At 39.4% G+C, this 18155-nt stretch overlaps 1 protein-coding gene across 1 annotated transcript in view; it reads right to left on the bottom strand.

Annotated features, from left to right (window-relative positions):
• slc23a2 (solute carrier family 23 member 2) overlaps window positions 1-18155 on the bottom strand; it is a 63334-nt gene that overhangs the window by 17586 nt on the left and 27593 nt on the right. Inside the window, exons 2-5 of the mRNA XM_036578264.1 lie at window positions 15273-15499; window positions 9708-9806; window positions 5972-6088; window positions 4499-4656 (exon numbers count right to left, since the gene is read on the bottom strand). Coding sequence (XP_036434157.1) covers window positions 4499-4656; window positions 5972-6088; window positions 9708-9806; window positions 15273-15377 — 479 coding nt within the window. The 5' untranslated portion in view covers window positions 15378-15499. The remainder of the gene's footprint in view (window positions 1-4498; window positions 4657-5971; window positions 6089-9707; window positions 9807-15272; window positions 15500-18155) is intronic.

Below are 18155 nucleotides of genomic sequence, written 5' to 3'. Positions count from 1 at the left end.
AGTAGAAAAAAAATCTAAGTGATGTAAACCTGGTTTACGCTCCATCATCGTGCTGCTGTCTGTAATGAGGGCTTGTCTTTCAGTGAAACTGTAACTGTTCTGTCGCAGGTCGGAAGATCTGGTGGACAGTTCGACAGTTTGGGTTCTTTGAAGTTCTGAATGGTGAAACTGAGGTGAAATCAGGTAACCCAGCTGTGCACACACACCTCCATATGTAAACAAACAGGAACGCAAACAGGCCACACACACACACACACACACACACACACACACACACACACACACACTCTTGCTTTCCTAGAAGAAGGAGGCCAGAGTGCACTCACCTCAGTGACTCATCAAATCTCACTCACGCCACCTAACCACCTCTCCCTCTCCCTCTCCCTCTCCTCATCTACTCATTTCCTCTTTTTTCAGAGCTCTGAGTCACATCTCCCTGGAGAGGGCGCGTGTGTGACGTCAGTGGAGATCATGTGAGCTGTTCTGACATCAGACAGTTGGTTTCTGAGGGCAGGCTGGATAATGAGCAAAGACCATCGAACTCGGCCTGCAGCCTCACACAAATCAGCAGAGTCTGGGGTTAAACACGATGACCAGACTTCTCAGAAGATCATTTTTTCATATTGAAACAACAAAAGTCAAACACACAGACTCCAATCTGCCCATTCAGAATGCAAATCAAATGCAAACTACAATCAATACGTCCTTAATAAGCCTCGGGCCTCACAATGAATCAATTTCATTACGATTCTTCAGGAAATGAATCATGAATCTGAAGTTGCACCATCTCCCTACTCTCTACACAGCGCACCGTATGGCAGAGGTGGGCGATAATTATTTTTATCTGATGTGAATATTTGGAATGGACAAAAATACAAATAAACGTGTCATATAATGCATTTATTCAGTATTCCTAATTGTTCTCTGATGTCTACATAGAAGGTCTGCGGCCTGACTTTGGTCAGGGTAAAAAATGTCTAGTTGCAGTTTTACATGCCCATTTTAAACCCCATGATTTGACCCTAGAATGAAACGAGCCGTTTTCCCCTTTTTTGGGGGGGGCTCACGAATATTCTGACGAGCTCTGCTCTGACTGGCTGGTTCACAGTGACATGTCGAAATAAACACAGGGAGGAAAATAACATGTAAAATAAAACTCTGCTGATCGTTCAACACAGTTTACCAATAAATGGTCTTAAATGCTGGAGTTAATGTAGAACTGCTAATTCACCCTTTAACCCTGAAGGTTGGTGTGCAGACTACTGGTCACCATAGCAACACAGACTCGATCAATTGGAGACAAATTGACTTATTTGCATTTATAAATCACTCCAGCTGGTTTCCTGATATGTTTAAAAAGTCGAAAAGCTGAAGTTGCTACTCTTTCGCCAGCTTCTCGTACTAATTCTCCCGTTTCACCGCAAATGGTTCCGCAGTTACATTCTGGCACCTCAGGCACCATTTAAGGTGGAACGGGAGAATCTGAACAAGAAGGAACTTCAGCCTCGTAAAAAATCTAAAGTTGAGAAGCATTTTACAAGCAACTATTCCACTTTTGAGGAAAGTTTCCTGCCAGAGATGCGAGAAAAGCAGCTATAGCTGAGCTTTGGGCTCCCAAAGTGGTTTGATTTTTGTTTAAAGGACAAAATGGCTCTTCTTAACATTTGGGTTGCGACCCCTGAACTATGCCAAGTAGCCGACAGCTCACACACAGCACTAAACCCAGTTTAGCAAATTCCGATATGACTCTCGATCCCTCAAACACACAGTAGTGGAACTCAGACTATAAAACATTTGTATTTTTGTGCTCAAAAAACAGCCAGAAGTTTTTTTATTTTGAGCTAAATATTTGTGCATAGCTAAATGAACATTATTATACCTCAGTACAATCAATGAAAAGCCAAATCTGCCACTACCTTTAAATTTGAGACCCCTAGGAATTATATAACTACATTCAAACAGTACAGTAAGTGTGGTACTGCAGCCTGGTGGAGAACCCACACTGAGAGGTGCAGAGAGCACCGTCTCACTCTGTCTTCCTCTGCTGATCTGTTACGAAACAGTGCTGTCCTTGTCCTGCTGTGTGTGTGTGTGTGTGTGTGTGTGTGTGTGTGTGTGTGTGTGTGTTACTGAAACAGAGAGAAGGTTCTTCAAACACAACACACCCCGGGGAGAGACAGACAAACAGAGAGACAGCCTTCATCTCAGTGTCACGGAAAAAGAGAACGAAGCCAAAAGCAACGAGCTTATCAGAGAGAGGCTGGGAAAACTGGGAGATATTAAAGAGGAATATTGTCTATCGGACCTCTCAGACCTCGCAGCCTCTCCGTTAGCGCTCTTTATTAAACGCCGCGTGTGATCTGAGAGGTCGCACAACTGCAGGCATATAAAAAGCGCTAATGAAAGGAAACTTCACCTCAACTCAGCTCCACAGTTAGTACTGACACTAAAGTCTGCACATCATTCGGGTTTTACACTGGAACACATTCGTACTTTATCTGTTTACATTTTTATATATTTTTAATAATTTTCTTGCCTCACTATCACCAACATTTTTAATGTATAAAAATAGTACAGGAGGGAGAGAGAAAGAAAGAAAGAGAGAGAGAAAGAAAGAAAAAGAAAAAGAGAGAGAGAGAGAGAGAGAGAGAGAGAGAGAGAGAGAGAGAGAGAGGCCGACAACACAAATAAAATGAACTAAGAGGAATAAAGAAAGACAGAAACCCTGAAAAAAGAAAGAACAAGCAAGAGTGAGTGTGGGAGAGAGAACAGGATAGAGACAGAGAGGGAAAGAGAAAGAAACAGACAGAGAGAGAGAGAGAAAGAGGGAGAGAAAGAGACAGCAGAGAAAGAGAGAGAGAGAGAGAGATTTGAGAAAGAGAAAGAGAGACAGCAGAGAAAGAAAAAGAGAGAGACAGAAGAGAAAGAGAGACAGGCGGAGACAGAGAAAGAGAGAGAGAGAGAGAGAGAGAGAGAGAGAGAGACAGAGAGAGAGACAGAGAGGAAGAGAGGAAGAGAATGAGACAGAAAGATGGGGGTTGGGCTGGTAAAGTGCTTAAGTATGAAACAGCAGATGCTGACCAACGTAAACTTAAGCTGAACACACACAGTTTTATTACTCCACTCAGCAGTTAAAGTGTGTGTGTGTGTGCGGATGTGTTTGTGTGTGTGTGTGTGTGGTTTGTGTGTGTGTCTGTGTTATAGGAGCACATGAGGCCGTCACACAACTCAACCAGCACTGATCTAAAGTGCAGAGTCACTGTTTCGGTCTTTAACTCTGATTAAAGCGCATAAAGGAAACTGTCCATCCACCATTCTGACCCCTGCAGCGTCCGCCTGAGGAACCTCATCAAAAACGACTGAGAATTTTAATTACATGCCATTGTTCATCAAAATGAACAACCATTCTGTTAATTATTTTAATAAAAGCGAATTACAGAACCAAAAAAATTCACTGGACTTGCCAAGACAAATTACCACTCACCTTTACTGACCGCCTCGCTGAGTCACGAGGACGAGGCCTTAGCATTAGCTACAAACCTTAACTAGCCTTATTTGGCCTTAACTGGGAGACATTATGTGTAGTTTCACTGGTGGCTTTGGACAGTAAATAAAATTGCTATATTAGCTACATGGTGACCCCTGGTTCGTATCACCACCACTTTAAAGAAATCAGAGTCTGTAATAAACCATTTCACATCAAACCACTCCGAATGACTCTGTTTACATCCCAACCACTGAATTATTCAGAAATTTTGAAAAGTTGGCGGAATTTCTCTGTAACTAATGCACTATTTACTCATTAGATTTGTATTTTTTCAGATTAAACATTAAAGTTGCCAACAATGTAGATTTACAAACAATATGTGGTCAAAATAATAAAACTACTGTCCCTCACAGCCACTCCAAACATTCACAATGCAATATTAGATGAAATGTAATAGATAATAAACTATTAAAAATGATAGACTGAATGTCTTTTTGGTGAGGATGAGGTTCTGCTCGTGCTTGTTAAAATATCATGCAGATAATGTTAAATAAATACAACTCTATTTCCAAAAAAGGACGCTGTGCAAAATGTAATAAAAAAACACTTTTTTAACACTTGATATGTTTTCTTTGTGGTATTTTCCTTTAAAATATGGTTTACATGTTTTGCATATCATTGCATTCTATTATTATTTACATTCTGCACAGCGTCCCAACTTTTTTGGAAATGGGGTTGTAAAAGAATACAGTTTTACAGTTAGTAGTTCTTTGTTCTGTCTTTTAGATAAATGAATATGCTGTTCTGCTGTTTTGTAACCTTGATTTTTTTCCCCCTCTGGAACAGGAATGCGCACACACACACACACACACACACACACACACACACACAGACACACACACACACACACAGACACACAGACACACAGACACACTCCTACGTGTGCCTCCACAGAAGCAGGCACGTACCAGCACACTCTCACACACGTACATACTCTACTCTCTCACTCACCGGCAGCCGATGGTGGTCTGCAGCAGGGTGGTGATGCCCACACAGAAGAAGATAGTGCCGATAAGCTGGCTCGTCGCCCACTGGTCAAATCCCACACACATAGCCTCGGCCAACAGGAAGGGCACAGCGATGGTTCCGCTGAAGCACGTCAGGTAGTGCTGGACAGACGGATGGACACACAGTTAAAGACACCAGTGTGAGTGAGTCTGAGCAGCCAGTTGTTATTATTCATGAATTAATGAAACATTAGTTCTACTCTAAATGATAGAATATACGTCACAAGTCATCAAAAAAACACAGCTTTTATTAAAAACATAAAAGCTGAACTTTTGGTTACTGACGTCAACATGCAGTCATACACAAGCACAGTGAAACACCCCACAAAGACTGGAATACAGGTTAGAGTGTGTGAGAGAGGTAGAAGAGCGAGTGAGCAAGAAAACGCTGGTCAATTTCAGCACAAATTCACTGAGTATTCGCTAAAATGAGTAGTTACAGCTGAACCTCATAAGCAAATTCAGGGACAACGTGTCAGGCTTGTGGTTGTTTGTGTTTAGACGTGTTTTTTTGAGCAATTAAAAGGAACCAAACTGTTCTGACTTTGTAGTAAAACTAGAAAAGAACAGACTGACCTACAGGACTAAAGGCTTCTTTCTGAGGTTACGATGTCTGAGGTTACGATGTCTGAGGTTACGATGTCTGAGGTTACGATGTCTGAGGTTTAGGTTCAGAACATTGTTACCACATACAGATACTTGTATATATTTAAAACCACAACCATATTGTTATTATTATTAATATTATTATTACATACACTGGTGGTCACCAACCCTCTTAAGATCTACCTTCCAGCAGGTTCCTCCAACCCAAATCTAACACACTTCATGCAGCTAATAAAGGACGACAGAAGGAAAAAAAAAAACTGACAAGGGCTGAAGCTACAGTCTGCAGGAAGATAGATCTCCATGTGCTGCTGACCTACAAATTAACATATAGGTTCATTAATTTTTAATTAAATGTTTGTTTGCATTTATTCTAATAATATATAGTGTTGTTTGCGGGCAAAAACTAGGTCCAATTTTTTTGCACAGTACTATATATATATATATATATATATATATATATATCACATATACATATATATATATATATAGCCTATGTGTTGTATTACAAAGGTTACAATTACAACATACAGGTGATGATATATACTCTATATAAATTTGGGACACAGGTATGCCCTCACATCCCAACAGTGTTTTGAAAAAGTGTGTGTGTGTGTGTGTGTGTGTGTGTGTGTGTGTGTGTGTGTGGTACGTAGCCCTGGCAGTGTTGAGGCCATCACACAGACAGTGCTTATCTACAGACACCGCGTCCTGTTTTAAAGACTTCAGCCGTCTGCAGCAGGTCTGTGTAGTGAGTCTATCAGATGTGTCTGAGTGTTATAAAGCATCAGAGCATGCTGTGTGTTTGTACCTGTAAACCCAGGAACACACACAGATACCAGGGCGGGGTGTCTTCTATGGTGTAGATCATGTCCATTCTGCGTGCATCTGAGCTCTCTGTACTGTCCACTGTGTCTGACAAGGAGCACTAAAACAGAGAAAACACAAACAGAGTCAGGCGGAGGCTGCAGCTTTTTCATGGCTGCTGTTTCTATGGTAGCCACTCTTTATTCTGTTTTTTAACCACAGCCACAAAACTCACACACAGTCTCACACAGTACTGCAAACTAGTCAGTAAACAACAACAAACATTGCCTGAGTGTATGTATATATATATATATATATATATATATATATATATATATATATATATATATATATATATATATATATATATATATATACATACATACATATATACATACATATATATACACACACACATATATGTTTTTTTTTCCCCACAACTCCAAAGTTCAGTCTTAGAAGCTGGTTGTATTTTCTGCTTCTCCTCATCCAACTAATCAGTCCATAAATCCTTGCTGTGCAGTGTTTTAGTGCAAATTCTCTACCTTACTTTTCTTTCTCTAAAGTCAGCTTTTTGTTTTCCAGCTTCTTGTTAGAATCTTCCCATTTCACCTTAAATGTTGCGGCAGTTACATTCTGGCTAGCGAAGAAAAAGGCTGACTTCAGCCTCGTTAAAAATCAAACGTTTAAAGAAATTTGACAAGAAATTACTCCTCTTCTGCGGAAATGTTTCCTGACAGAGAACTGAGAAAAGCAGCTATAGGTGAGCTAAAGATTAAAGCAGAGCAAAGTAAGTCTGCGTTTTCCATTATATTACATTGTTAGCCCATACCAGTCCATTAGCACATACAGAGACACATTTACAGACACAATGGTAAAACTGACTTAAAATGGCGGTAGGATTTTTGGTGGGTGTTGGGTATCCAACCCCTAGTTCAGAGTAAAGGCAGGGACAGTGAGAGTCCTTTAGGATTCTCTTTACTCTGATTGGCCGTTTTTAAATAAAGAAATTCCCTTGTACTTTCCAGTTGGCCCAGGTTTGTGTGATTTTGAGAGAGTATATCAGAAGTAAAGTACTGAGCAGTGAGATTGTTTTTTCAGGATTCTGTAAGTAAAGAAATCTCATTACAGTTTCAAAGACAGTAATTCGTCAATTGTAATGATTACATGTGAGATTTTTTAGTAAACCTCATATCTAGCAAAATGTTAGCGCTGCTTGTGCTCGCCGTGGAACCGATCCAGCGGATCGTTCCCTTTATATTTTGGTTCTGCACAAATCTGGACAGATCCTGGGCAGCCTTCTTCAATACAACGTCTGCAGTCCTTGAATATTAAACCTGAATCCTTGTCCACTGTTGGTCATTTTGGTGTATCCGCTGAGCCTCCCCCGTAAGCCATACGAGATGGGAACTACTGTGTTTGCTCTGCTCTTAACCAGGAGAAGAATTCGTCATCATCCTCACCTCCCTCACACTCTGCTTGGCTGCAGGTTTTAGTGTTCTTCCTCAGCCTCGAGGAAACTACACTCACTCAGAGAGGTGTGTCTACTGGTTTGATCTATTGGTGTGTCTGTTTGTTTGTTGACAACTGTAACATATTGGGTAACAAACAAAATAAATAAACCAAAAAAACTTTGATGAGTGTGTGAAGGAAAAAGAATTCTGCATTTTTCAGTGCTTTCCAAACTCACTGGCCCAAGCATAGAGCCCTGTGGAACCCCACTACAGTTGAGTGCTGCTGGTCAAAGTCAGCATGCATATAATTATGTGTATAATTGTGTTTTATATTGCCTCTGCTATTCTTCAGGCTCTGTTTCAGCGAGGCGAGGCTCAGAAATACAGACAGTGGGTCTACGAGTTGGAGTTCTCTTGAGCGCCTCCTCTGGTGAAGTACCACCACCTATGGGGAATTTCACCTCAATAACTCTGACATGTGCCAGATACATGCATCACCACAACAATGGAGTCAATAAAGATGACGCACACTGTAGTGAGTGTACTCCAGCTCCCAGGTTTAGGAGATTATATTACTACCATTTTATGTTTTGGCAAGATCACCATTACAATCCCTCAGACTTTTACCCTCAGAAATCAGATAAAGACAAAGACATAACTCTAAACAATAAAGAATACCCTTTTCATTTCGCCACAGATGAGACTGGATCACAGGCTAAGACTTTAATAATGAATACAGAAAGCAAGTACACTGGGGGGGGGGAAGAAAAAAGGCTTCACAGTGCTCACATAACCCATTAACCTTGTTTCTCTCTCTCTCTCTCTCTCTCTGTCTGCCTGAGTGTCTCTCTCTCTCTCGCAGTAAAAGTGCAGAGTCACAATGACTAGGAAGTGCTTGATATTCAGAGACAAGAGGAGGATTAAAGAGGGGTGAGAGCAGAATATCCACTCAAATTTAATCTAGAGAGAGAGAGAGAGAGAGAGAGAGAGAGAGAGAGAGAAAAGCAGAGAGAGAGAGAGGGAGAGAGAGGGAGAGAGAGAGAAGCAGAGAGAGAGAGAAGCAGAGAGAGAGAGAGAAGCAGAGAAAGAGAGAAGCAGAGAGAGGCAAAGAGAGAGAGAGGCAGAGAAAGAAAAAGAGAGAGAGAGGCAGAGAAAGAGAGAGAGAGAGAGAGAGAAGCAGAGAAAGAGAGAAAGAGAGAGAGAGAGAGAGAGAGAGAGAGAAGCAGAGAAAGAGAGAAAGAGAGAGAGAGAGAGAGATGCAGAGAAAGAGAGAGAGAGAGGGAGAGAGACACCCCATCAATGACCTACTTGAGTAAAAACGTGAAAAAAGTCTATAAATGTTTCATTCTCAGCTGATTCACCCAACCGAGCACAGTAGCAGCTCTGTGACGGCTCTGTGAGCCTCAGTGAATCACTCAGAAATCAGAAATGTGTCACCAACAAACAACAAGAACAAACATTTACACTAGAAGACTTTGCAACTGAAGAAGTCTCAGTATCAACGAAACCAACATGAAGGTTTTAAATGAGCAACATTTATCACTATAATGTATAAATACATGTATTTAAATACAATAAATTATATATCATACATTTTTAGTTTCAGTTATTCTGCTTCTAAACTGGGGAACTCGATTCCACCTCTTATTAGACAGTCAATCTCAGTGCTCGTTTTAAGAAGCATCTAAAACCGTCTCTCTTTAACTCAGCATTTAATTAAGACTCTACATCTTTTTGGTATTTATCTTTTAATTTGATCTGTGTCTTATATTGTCTTGTAAGATTAGTACTTTCTTGTACTACCTGTCTGTAAAGCACTTCGAGCTGCCAACAGCATGAAAAGTGCCGTATAAATAAAGATTATTACTTATTATTATCATTATTATTATTATTCATGGTTGGTATAGTGTAGCCCTCTATGCTGTAGAGTGGGGTTCAACCCCCCACCTGGGCCCTTACACTATACTAATAAGAGTCCTTGGGCAAGACTCCTAACGCTACCTTCACCTACATGTGTAAAGTGATCTCGTAAGTCACTCTGGATAAGAGCTTCTGCCAAATGCCTTAAATGTATTAATAATAATTAAACTTAATAATCTGTAATTATGTTATGTATTACTGTGTTTTCCACAGACTCAGTGAACATGTTAGAAACACTAATGTGCAAGAACTCAAACTCATTGTTGCTGTGTGTGTGTGGTAGCTAGGTGATTAAGCCTGACGGAGGAACTGTTTATTGCGATTATTATAAATATATAACGATAAGTGCACATCTGAACGGCTCACCTTATCTGTGGCCTGGCGCTCTTTAGTGTAGATGGCCATGAGCTCAGTGTCCTCTGTGTCCTGATCTCCAGGAGCTGGAGCCCCCCCGTTAACCACCACCTAACACACACACACACACACACACACACACACACACACACACACACACACACACCAGAACAGATTGTGTCATTATGGCTCTGCTATAAAAAGAAAGAATCTATCAAACTAAGCATATGAGACAGTAACATTACTAATCATGATCAATTCATTCACTTGATCTCCTTTCACACCTACATTTGGTGTCCAGTTTAGCATTTAGTGGCCAGTCAGACACATCCATCCTTATCCACTCAGACGCCTCCCATTTACTCCCCTTTCATTAAGAGTGGAAGGTCTGCTCTGCTCACATACACTGTTACTGAAGCACCGTTAGGATGGGGCTGATTTAACATGGAGGTGTAATGAAACTGCAGCACATGTCAATGTTTATTAACGATTCACACAGGATAAGAGTGCAAATTACAGAGTAGTTCACTTTGTAGCACAGGATAAATATAATCTGGGTTATTTCTACTGTTTATAGCACAAGATTAATATAGTCTGGGTTATTTCTACTGTTCACGGTACAGCACAGAGTTAATATAACCTGGGTTATTTCTGCTGTTCACTTTATAGAACAGGATTAATATAACCTGGGTCTACCGTTCACTTTAAATCACAGCATTAATACATCCTGGGTTATTCTACCGTTCACTTTATAGCACAGGATTGATATAACCCCAGGTATATTAATCCTGTGCTATAAAGTGAACAGTAAAAATAACCCAGGTTATATTAATATTGTGCTATAAAATAAACAGTAAAAATAACCCAGGCTATATTAATCCTGTGCTATAAAGTGAACAGTAGAATAATAAGAAGAGCACAGGATTAATATAATCTGGGTTATTTCTACAATTCACTTTATAGCTCTGGATTAATATAACCTGGGTTATTTCTGCTGTTCACTTTGTATAACAGGATTAATATAACCTGGATTTATTTCTGCTGTTCACTTTCTAGCACAGGATTAAAATAACCTGGGTTATTACTACTCTTTGCTTTATAGCACAGGACTAATATAATCTTGGTTATTTCTTCTGTTCAATTTCTAGCACAGGATAAATATAACCTGGGTTATTTCTGCTGTTCACATTATAGCACAGGATTAATATAACATGGATTATTTCTACTGTAGGATTAATATTTGTGGAAACTACAAAATGGCAAAAAAGAGTAACAGGTATCAATTTCAGGTGTTGTAAACCTAATAAATCTAATAAGTCTGGACTTAACAGTTTCACTGTTTATAGCTTATAAGTTATATATCATATATTAATTATATAGTTTATATTGTTAATAACCTGTATAGTTCATATCTTACAGTTCTGGAATATCACTACTTTTCACGTCACTTCACAGTCTTTTGTTTTGGTATAACATTAGTATTTCTCTGAACACACCTGTGCAGTTCTGAAAGATTTAATAATCTGTAGAATCAAAATACTTTTATGATATAAAAGACAGAAAACAACTGTATCTTGGTATCAGAAGTGAAACTTGTATCAAACTTGAAAATATTTAATCACCACACTGTTAGAGCGAAAACACGACCCAAGCACGGTGGAGTCGAGGCCTGGTTTAAAGTTATGCTTATAAAATTGATGGTTCGGCTTCTGAAATCTGTCTGATTGCTGACATCAGCTGAATTATTCGTTATAAGTTATAAAGACCATTGTGCTGTTTGCGGTATAATTTCCGTTGCTTAGCAACCACAGCCTACTGTTAACGAACTACATTGTTTGGCAGGAGAATTGTTTGCTACAATTATCTGCTTTATGCGAGCCTAACAAACATTATCTGTGGTAAAATCACTGTAATGCACACCCTCTTGTGGCTTACTGCTTTATTTAAACCTGTCTGACCATATAATTAAGCTACAATATAACTGTGAAACAAATAACTTTGGAAAACGAGCTCAGATTCCAACTGTCCTGCCATTCGACACAGTACGTGCAGAAAAGCACCAGTAATCACAGGTTACAGGTACGGCTTCGGACTCTAATAAAATAAGGAGTCATAATTCCGCCAGAACGCGATGGGGAGCAGAAACCACGAGCCAAAAGCTCCCCCTGAGCGGTGAGGTGGAACGAGGAAACAGACGAGGAGGAAAAGCCTGTAGCTGAGGAATGTGAGTGCGAGAGTTCAGCTGAGGTCGAGGAAACCTTCAGGCACGATTACGAAACGAGATTAAGACAGAAATGAGGCAAAACACCAAAACGACACAATTAAGAATAAAAAAAACTGAGAAAAAAAATCTGAATGAGGGATTAAAAGCAGGTGTTTCTAAACTGTGGAGAAACGTTTCTGTACCTGACTAGACACAGTCGCATGCAAAAGTTCGGGCACCCCTGGTTTAAGTACATTTTGTCGATCCCAAAAAATAAATAAATAAAAAATAAAAAATAAAAAACACACACACACATCCTCTATGGTGAACACATTTCCATGCACAAATTCTAATTATTTGCTGAATTCAACGTTTTAGAGAAGAAAAAAAAATGTGGCTCTGCAAAAAATGAAATTTTGCACGAAAATCACCAGAAAAGCATCATATTTCAGTGTGTTCTCTGTAGAGGATGTGTTCACTTATTGTCATGCAAACAAGATATGAAATTTGACAAGGAGTGTTTTAACTTTTGCATACGACTGTATTAGGACTTCAAAAAATGCATCAGTGTAGTGCTGAGTGATAGACCTCTTACTCCAATATACCACAACATTGACACACTGTGATACGGCTTTTAAGCTGTGATATATTCAGTAGATCCCAAACAATATAAAGTTGTATACAAAAGTTTGAACATACTGGGAAAAGTTTGTTTTGCTGACTTTCTCTACAGGAAAAGAGCGAATCTACACACGTCTTGGGTTTTCTGGTCAAAAGCTTTTTTTTTTTAGGGACTATTTTGCCTCACAACACCCTGCATGTACATCTCCACCCCTAAAGTGCTAAGGCCGAAATCTGATTTCAAAACTATCATAAAACAATGTCAGGCCTAAGGCTAACCATTTCAGCTGATAACTTTCTGTGAGGGAGCTTTTAGAGGTGGACGTCTGGTTCCTATCACCACCACTGTAAAAAATTCTGACTAGGTTTCTCTAGAATCAAGCATTTCACACCAAACCACTCTGAATGACAGTTGACATCTTATCCATTTAATTATGTGCAAATTTTGAAAAACTGGTGTAATTCTCCTTTACTTCACCTTTCGCTTTATGAAATCACAAGCAAATGCTGAGGTGCTCAGAGCTTAGTACATCCTGCCCACATATTTGGTCTGTTTCCCTTTTACATAACCCTGATCTGGGTCACGACACAGTTCTGACTCATAAGCAAAGTAACCAAATCTGTCTCACTCAGACTGACCGCCAAATTAAAACACAGCCCAGCAGTGAAGCAACACGTGGCAGATTATGTGCATTTGTGTCGCAATAAAAAGAAACAAACATGCTGCATTCGACTCCATTAGACTGTATCAGACGCTGTATTAGGTTTCCATCCGCACTGCTCTGCTTTTACTGATGCACAGATTATACCAACATGTCTCACTGTGTGCATCAGATTTCATATTAGGAACATTCAATAACCATTCGGGCTAAACAAACACACCATCTTTATCTTACACAATCGGATATTTCGACTACTAATATGCTCATTTTGAATGCGTACTGATTCACTGCAGGTGAGCTCGTTTACCCTGAAGACTGATTCTAATTTGCATATGTAAATGATGTCTTTAAATGCAATTTCTTTAAAGTGGTTTCTCTGCTTGTGAAGCCGGACTAATCACAGCCATCCACCTCCACACTATGGGTTTAAATTAGGGCTGTAGGAGTTCACGAGTTAAAGGGAAACTCCACCGATTGTGCAAAATTACTACATCATTCAGTGGTTTAGATGTAAACAAAGTCGTTCAGAGTGGTTTGGATGTGAAATGAGCCTTTCTAGAGTCGGAACTGTCCACCATTGTAGTACTAGGAACCAGACGTCCGAAGCATTTAATGGCTCTGAAAGCTGCATCCCATTAGGTTACTACACATTGCTTGATACCCGAGACAGTGTTTTGTGATAGTTGTTACAAAGTTTTGAGCTAACACACTCTTGTTGTTACTAACACCCGTTTAACACAGCTAACGCCAACAGCAGCTTCTGTTTACGGTTTATTTTTACAGTTTTCATAACTATTTTGGAAGTAGATCCATAGAAGAAGACAGAGCCAACGCAGAGCAGCCCAGAGCGAATGGAAACTGGTCGGAACTACTTGCTCTGCTTACCAGTTTATGAGGTCGAACAGCGAGGCAGATAGTTATTTTATTGCAACGTAATATTTGCTAACGACAGCTAATTTGTTTCACTCACAAGCGTTTCTTAGCTTGATTCCAGTTTCTGTGGTGGAAAATAAAACAGAGGGAATTTTCTTTCACAGTCGGCATTTGAAGAAATACGCTTTGCATTTTTCTCCCGCTGGTCTTCAGTAAGTCTGTCTTTGTCGGTGAAGTGGTTGCTACAAACCCCAAATTTGCAGAGTTGTTCAACTTCGGTGTTTGTGTGTAGCTTCAAAACATTTAGCCACAACTTCAGGATTTCTGGGACTGGTACTGGCAACCGGAAAACAAACGCACCGCACTGTATTTTCTCCATTAGTTTATGCATCCTGGTCCAGCGCAGTTCAACACTATACTGAACCATTACCTAGCAAAGTGCAGCTGTGATCTGTCGCAGCTCCGCTCATTAATTAGTCACTCGCATAACCGTGTGACGCAACGCCGCCGACCCAAACAACACAAAACGCCTGCAGGGCGGAGGGGCACCGGCAGGGCGTTGTAAGGAAAAAAATAGTACCCAAGAAAATGCATTTTTTCAAATTTAGCAGTATTTTACCTTTATTAGTGTGATATAAAGGTATATAGATATAACCTGTGAGACACATGCAAGTTCACTGGTCATCTCGGATGGCAAATAAAATGGTGATGTTTGTATTATAGGCGCACAGACGTCTGGTTCCTAATACTACAATGGGGAAAAATTCTGACTCTAAATTTCTCTAGAAAGGCTCATTTCACACCGAACCACTCTGAATGATTTTGTTTGCATCTAAACCTTTGAATGATTAAGTAATTTTGCAAAATCGGTTGAGTTCCCCTTTATCAGGCTAATAAGACAGATCATTCATATTATCATCTTTTAACGCCACTGTTGTTTTACTAATGCGTACAGGGACTGGGGTGACTGTTCAGTGTGCTGGTACTGAAATACTGAAACTATTCAGCCACTTCTTACATTTCATCACAGCAAGATGGAGAAAAATACAGAGCAACGATTCAGGGAAACGTCGATTTTTTGTTTTAACAGAAAGTTTTGTTCGTATTCACAACTCTGAGTCATCAACTTTTACGGTTTCTCAAATATCCAAATTAGTCAGAATGCACATCCCTAATTCGGACCTCACAGGTAGAGGTCTAGCTCACGGTCGGACTCACGGGGATGGGGTAGAAGTTGGCGCTGTGCTTGTTCCCCTCCTCATATTTGCCTGGCTCTGCGGTGGAGTCCATGGATTTGCAGGTGGTGTTCTTCCCCACGCCCATTCCTCCTCTCCACTCCTCCTCCTGGGCACTCCTCCTCCACACGCTCACTCACTGGCAAAGACCCACTGATGCTGCACTCTTTAGCACCCTCACATGGTCCAGTGGTCAGCCAGCAAGTTCATCTGCAGAAAACAGACACAAATGTTACTGGAGATCTTTATTTATGTTGAGCAAATAAACGAATGCATACATGTGGAAAATAAACGAAAGCCGAATATATAAGTTTGAGGTGTGAGTCCGAGTCGAGTCTCGAGTCTGAGGTGCGAGTCCCAAGTCAAGTCGTGTGTCTCTGAGGTGCAAGTCCGAGTGGAGTCCCTGAGGTGCGAGTCCGAGTCAAGTCTTGAATCTTTGAGGTGCGAGTCCGAGTCAAGTGTAGTGTTTTTGAGGTGTGAGTCACAGCCAAGTCTTAAGTCTCTGACATGCAAGTCCGAGTCCAGTCTCGAGTCATTGAGATATGAGTCCTAGTCTCGAGTCTTTTGAGGTGCAAGTCCAGGTTAAGTCTCAAGTCTCTGAGGTGCAAGTCAAAGTTGAGTCTTGAGTCTCTGAGGTGCAAGTCTGACTCAAATCTGCAGTCTCTGAGACATCTTTGATGTGTGATTCTGGGTCAAGTTATAACTTGTCTTTGACTCGCACCTCTGAGATTCAAAAAATTTAAAGCTGAGACTCGACTCGGCCCGTCGTTCCAACTTGCAAAGCTCTGATAAAATAAATATGAATGGACGCTTCATAAAAATACGTCTACAAGTGTCTTGATGTTAGATGTCATATTTAATGTTATATTGATGTCATATTTAATGTTATATTGATGTCATATTTAATGTTATATTGATGTCATATTTAATGTTATACTGATGTCATTTTTAATGTTATATTGATGTTATATTGATGTTATATTGATGTCATATTTATTGTCATATTGATGTCATATCTATTGTTATACTGATGTCATATTGATGTCATATCTATTGTTATACTGATGTCATATTTAATGTTATATTGATGTCATTTTTAATGTTATATTGATGTTATATTGATGTTATACTGATGTCATAATTAATGTTATATTGATGTCATATTTAATGTTATATTGATGCTATATTGATGTCATATTGATGTTATATTGATGTCATATTTAATGTTATATTGATGTCATATTTAATGTTATATTGATGCTATATTGATGTCATATTGATGTTATATTGATGTTATATTGATGTTATATTTAATGTTATATTGATGTCATATTTAATGTTATTTTGATGTCATATTTAATGTTGTGATATTGATGTCATATTTAATGCTATATTGATGTCATATTTAATGTTATATTGATGTCATATTTAATGTTGTTATATTGATGTCATATTTAATGCTATATTGATGTCATATTTAATGTTATATTGATGTCATATTTAATGTTATATTGATGTCATATTTAATGTTATATTGATGTTATATTTAATGCTATATTGATGTTATATTTAATGCTATATTGATGTCATATTTAATGTTATATTGATGTTATATTTAATGTTATATTGATGTCATATTTAATGTTATATTGATGTCATATTTAATGCTATATTGATGTCATATTTAATGTTATATTGATGTCATATTTAATGCTATATTGATGTCATATTTAATGTTTTATTGATGTTATATTCTTGCTGTTGCCCACTTTTATTCAGGGGACTAAAACACAGCAACAGGAGGTTTTAAACGATGCATTTCTTCACTGATTCATCACTAATAACGTTCACACTGGTCTGATAAAGTGTTATCTAATCAAACCGAGGACAGTGATTTACAGTGAACCAGATGAATCAGCCATTAACTCGGTCATTAACTCTGGCATTACAGGCTTTAACGTCCACTCTGCGTAAAGGTAAAGCACTTTCACTAGCATTGCATTAATTCGGGGCTCAGTGAGGAACGTTCAACTGAGCAGATTTAAACGCCACACAGAACAGCTTCTGGGAAAACTGTCACTCATCTGTCACCATTACCCACAATTCCACTCCAGTCAATACATCCAATCAAATTAGAGCAAGAAAACAAATGCTCGAGGCAGAACAAGCTCAGAGAGAGAGAAGAGGAGGAAAGCTGAGGAAGAGCTAGTGAAGATAAAGAGAACGAGGAAGGAAATGGAGAAAGATAACGGCAAGATAAAAAGTAAGAGAGAAAGAAGACAGATTAAATGAAAAAGTGAGAGAGCGAGAGAACGAGAGCAAGAGAGAGAGAGCGAGAGAGAGAATAAGAGGAAATGAAAAAAGACAGATACACAGAGTCAGATAGAGAATGTGAGAGGTAGAAAGAGAAAGGTCAAGAGATGGAGAGAGAGAATGAAGAAAGACAGAGGTAAAGAAAGAGGTGGAAAGAGAAAGGTAAAGAGAGAGAGAGATAGAGAGCGAAAGAGAGAGAGAGAGACAGAGAGTGAGAGAGAGAGAGAGAGAGAGAGAGAGAAGGAAGAGAGAGAGGTAGAGAATGCAAGAGGTAGAAAGAGAAAGGTAAAGAGAGAGATAAAGCAAAAGAGAGAGAGAGAAGGAAGACAGAGAGGTAGAGAAAGAGGTAGATTATGTAAGAGGTAGAAAGATAAAGAGAGAGGTAAAGAGAGAGGTAAAGAGAGAGAGAGAGAGAGAGAGAGAGAGAGAGAGGCGCTGAAGGTCAGAAGGCACGGTGACAGTGGGCTGTTTTCATTTTTTGGAGCCATGTCACGTCCTGTTTACTTTTCCCATAACCCCTCACTGCTGACCCCTCAGCGTCCACACCGCTGAT

Source organism: Colossoma macropomum, unplaced genomic scaffold, assembly GCF_904425465.1.
Source record: "Colossoma macropomum unplaced genomic scaffold, Colossoma_macropomum, whole genome shotgun sequence".
Taxonomy (NCBI): Eukaryota; Metazoa; Chordata; class Actinopteri; order Characiformes; family Serrasalmidae; genus Colossoma; species Colossoma macropomum.
Note: the sequence above shows the minus strand (reverse complement) of the source record. Positions and strands in the feature narration are given on the sequence as shown.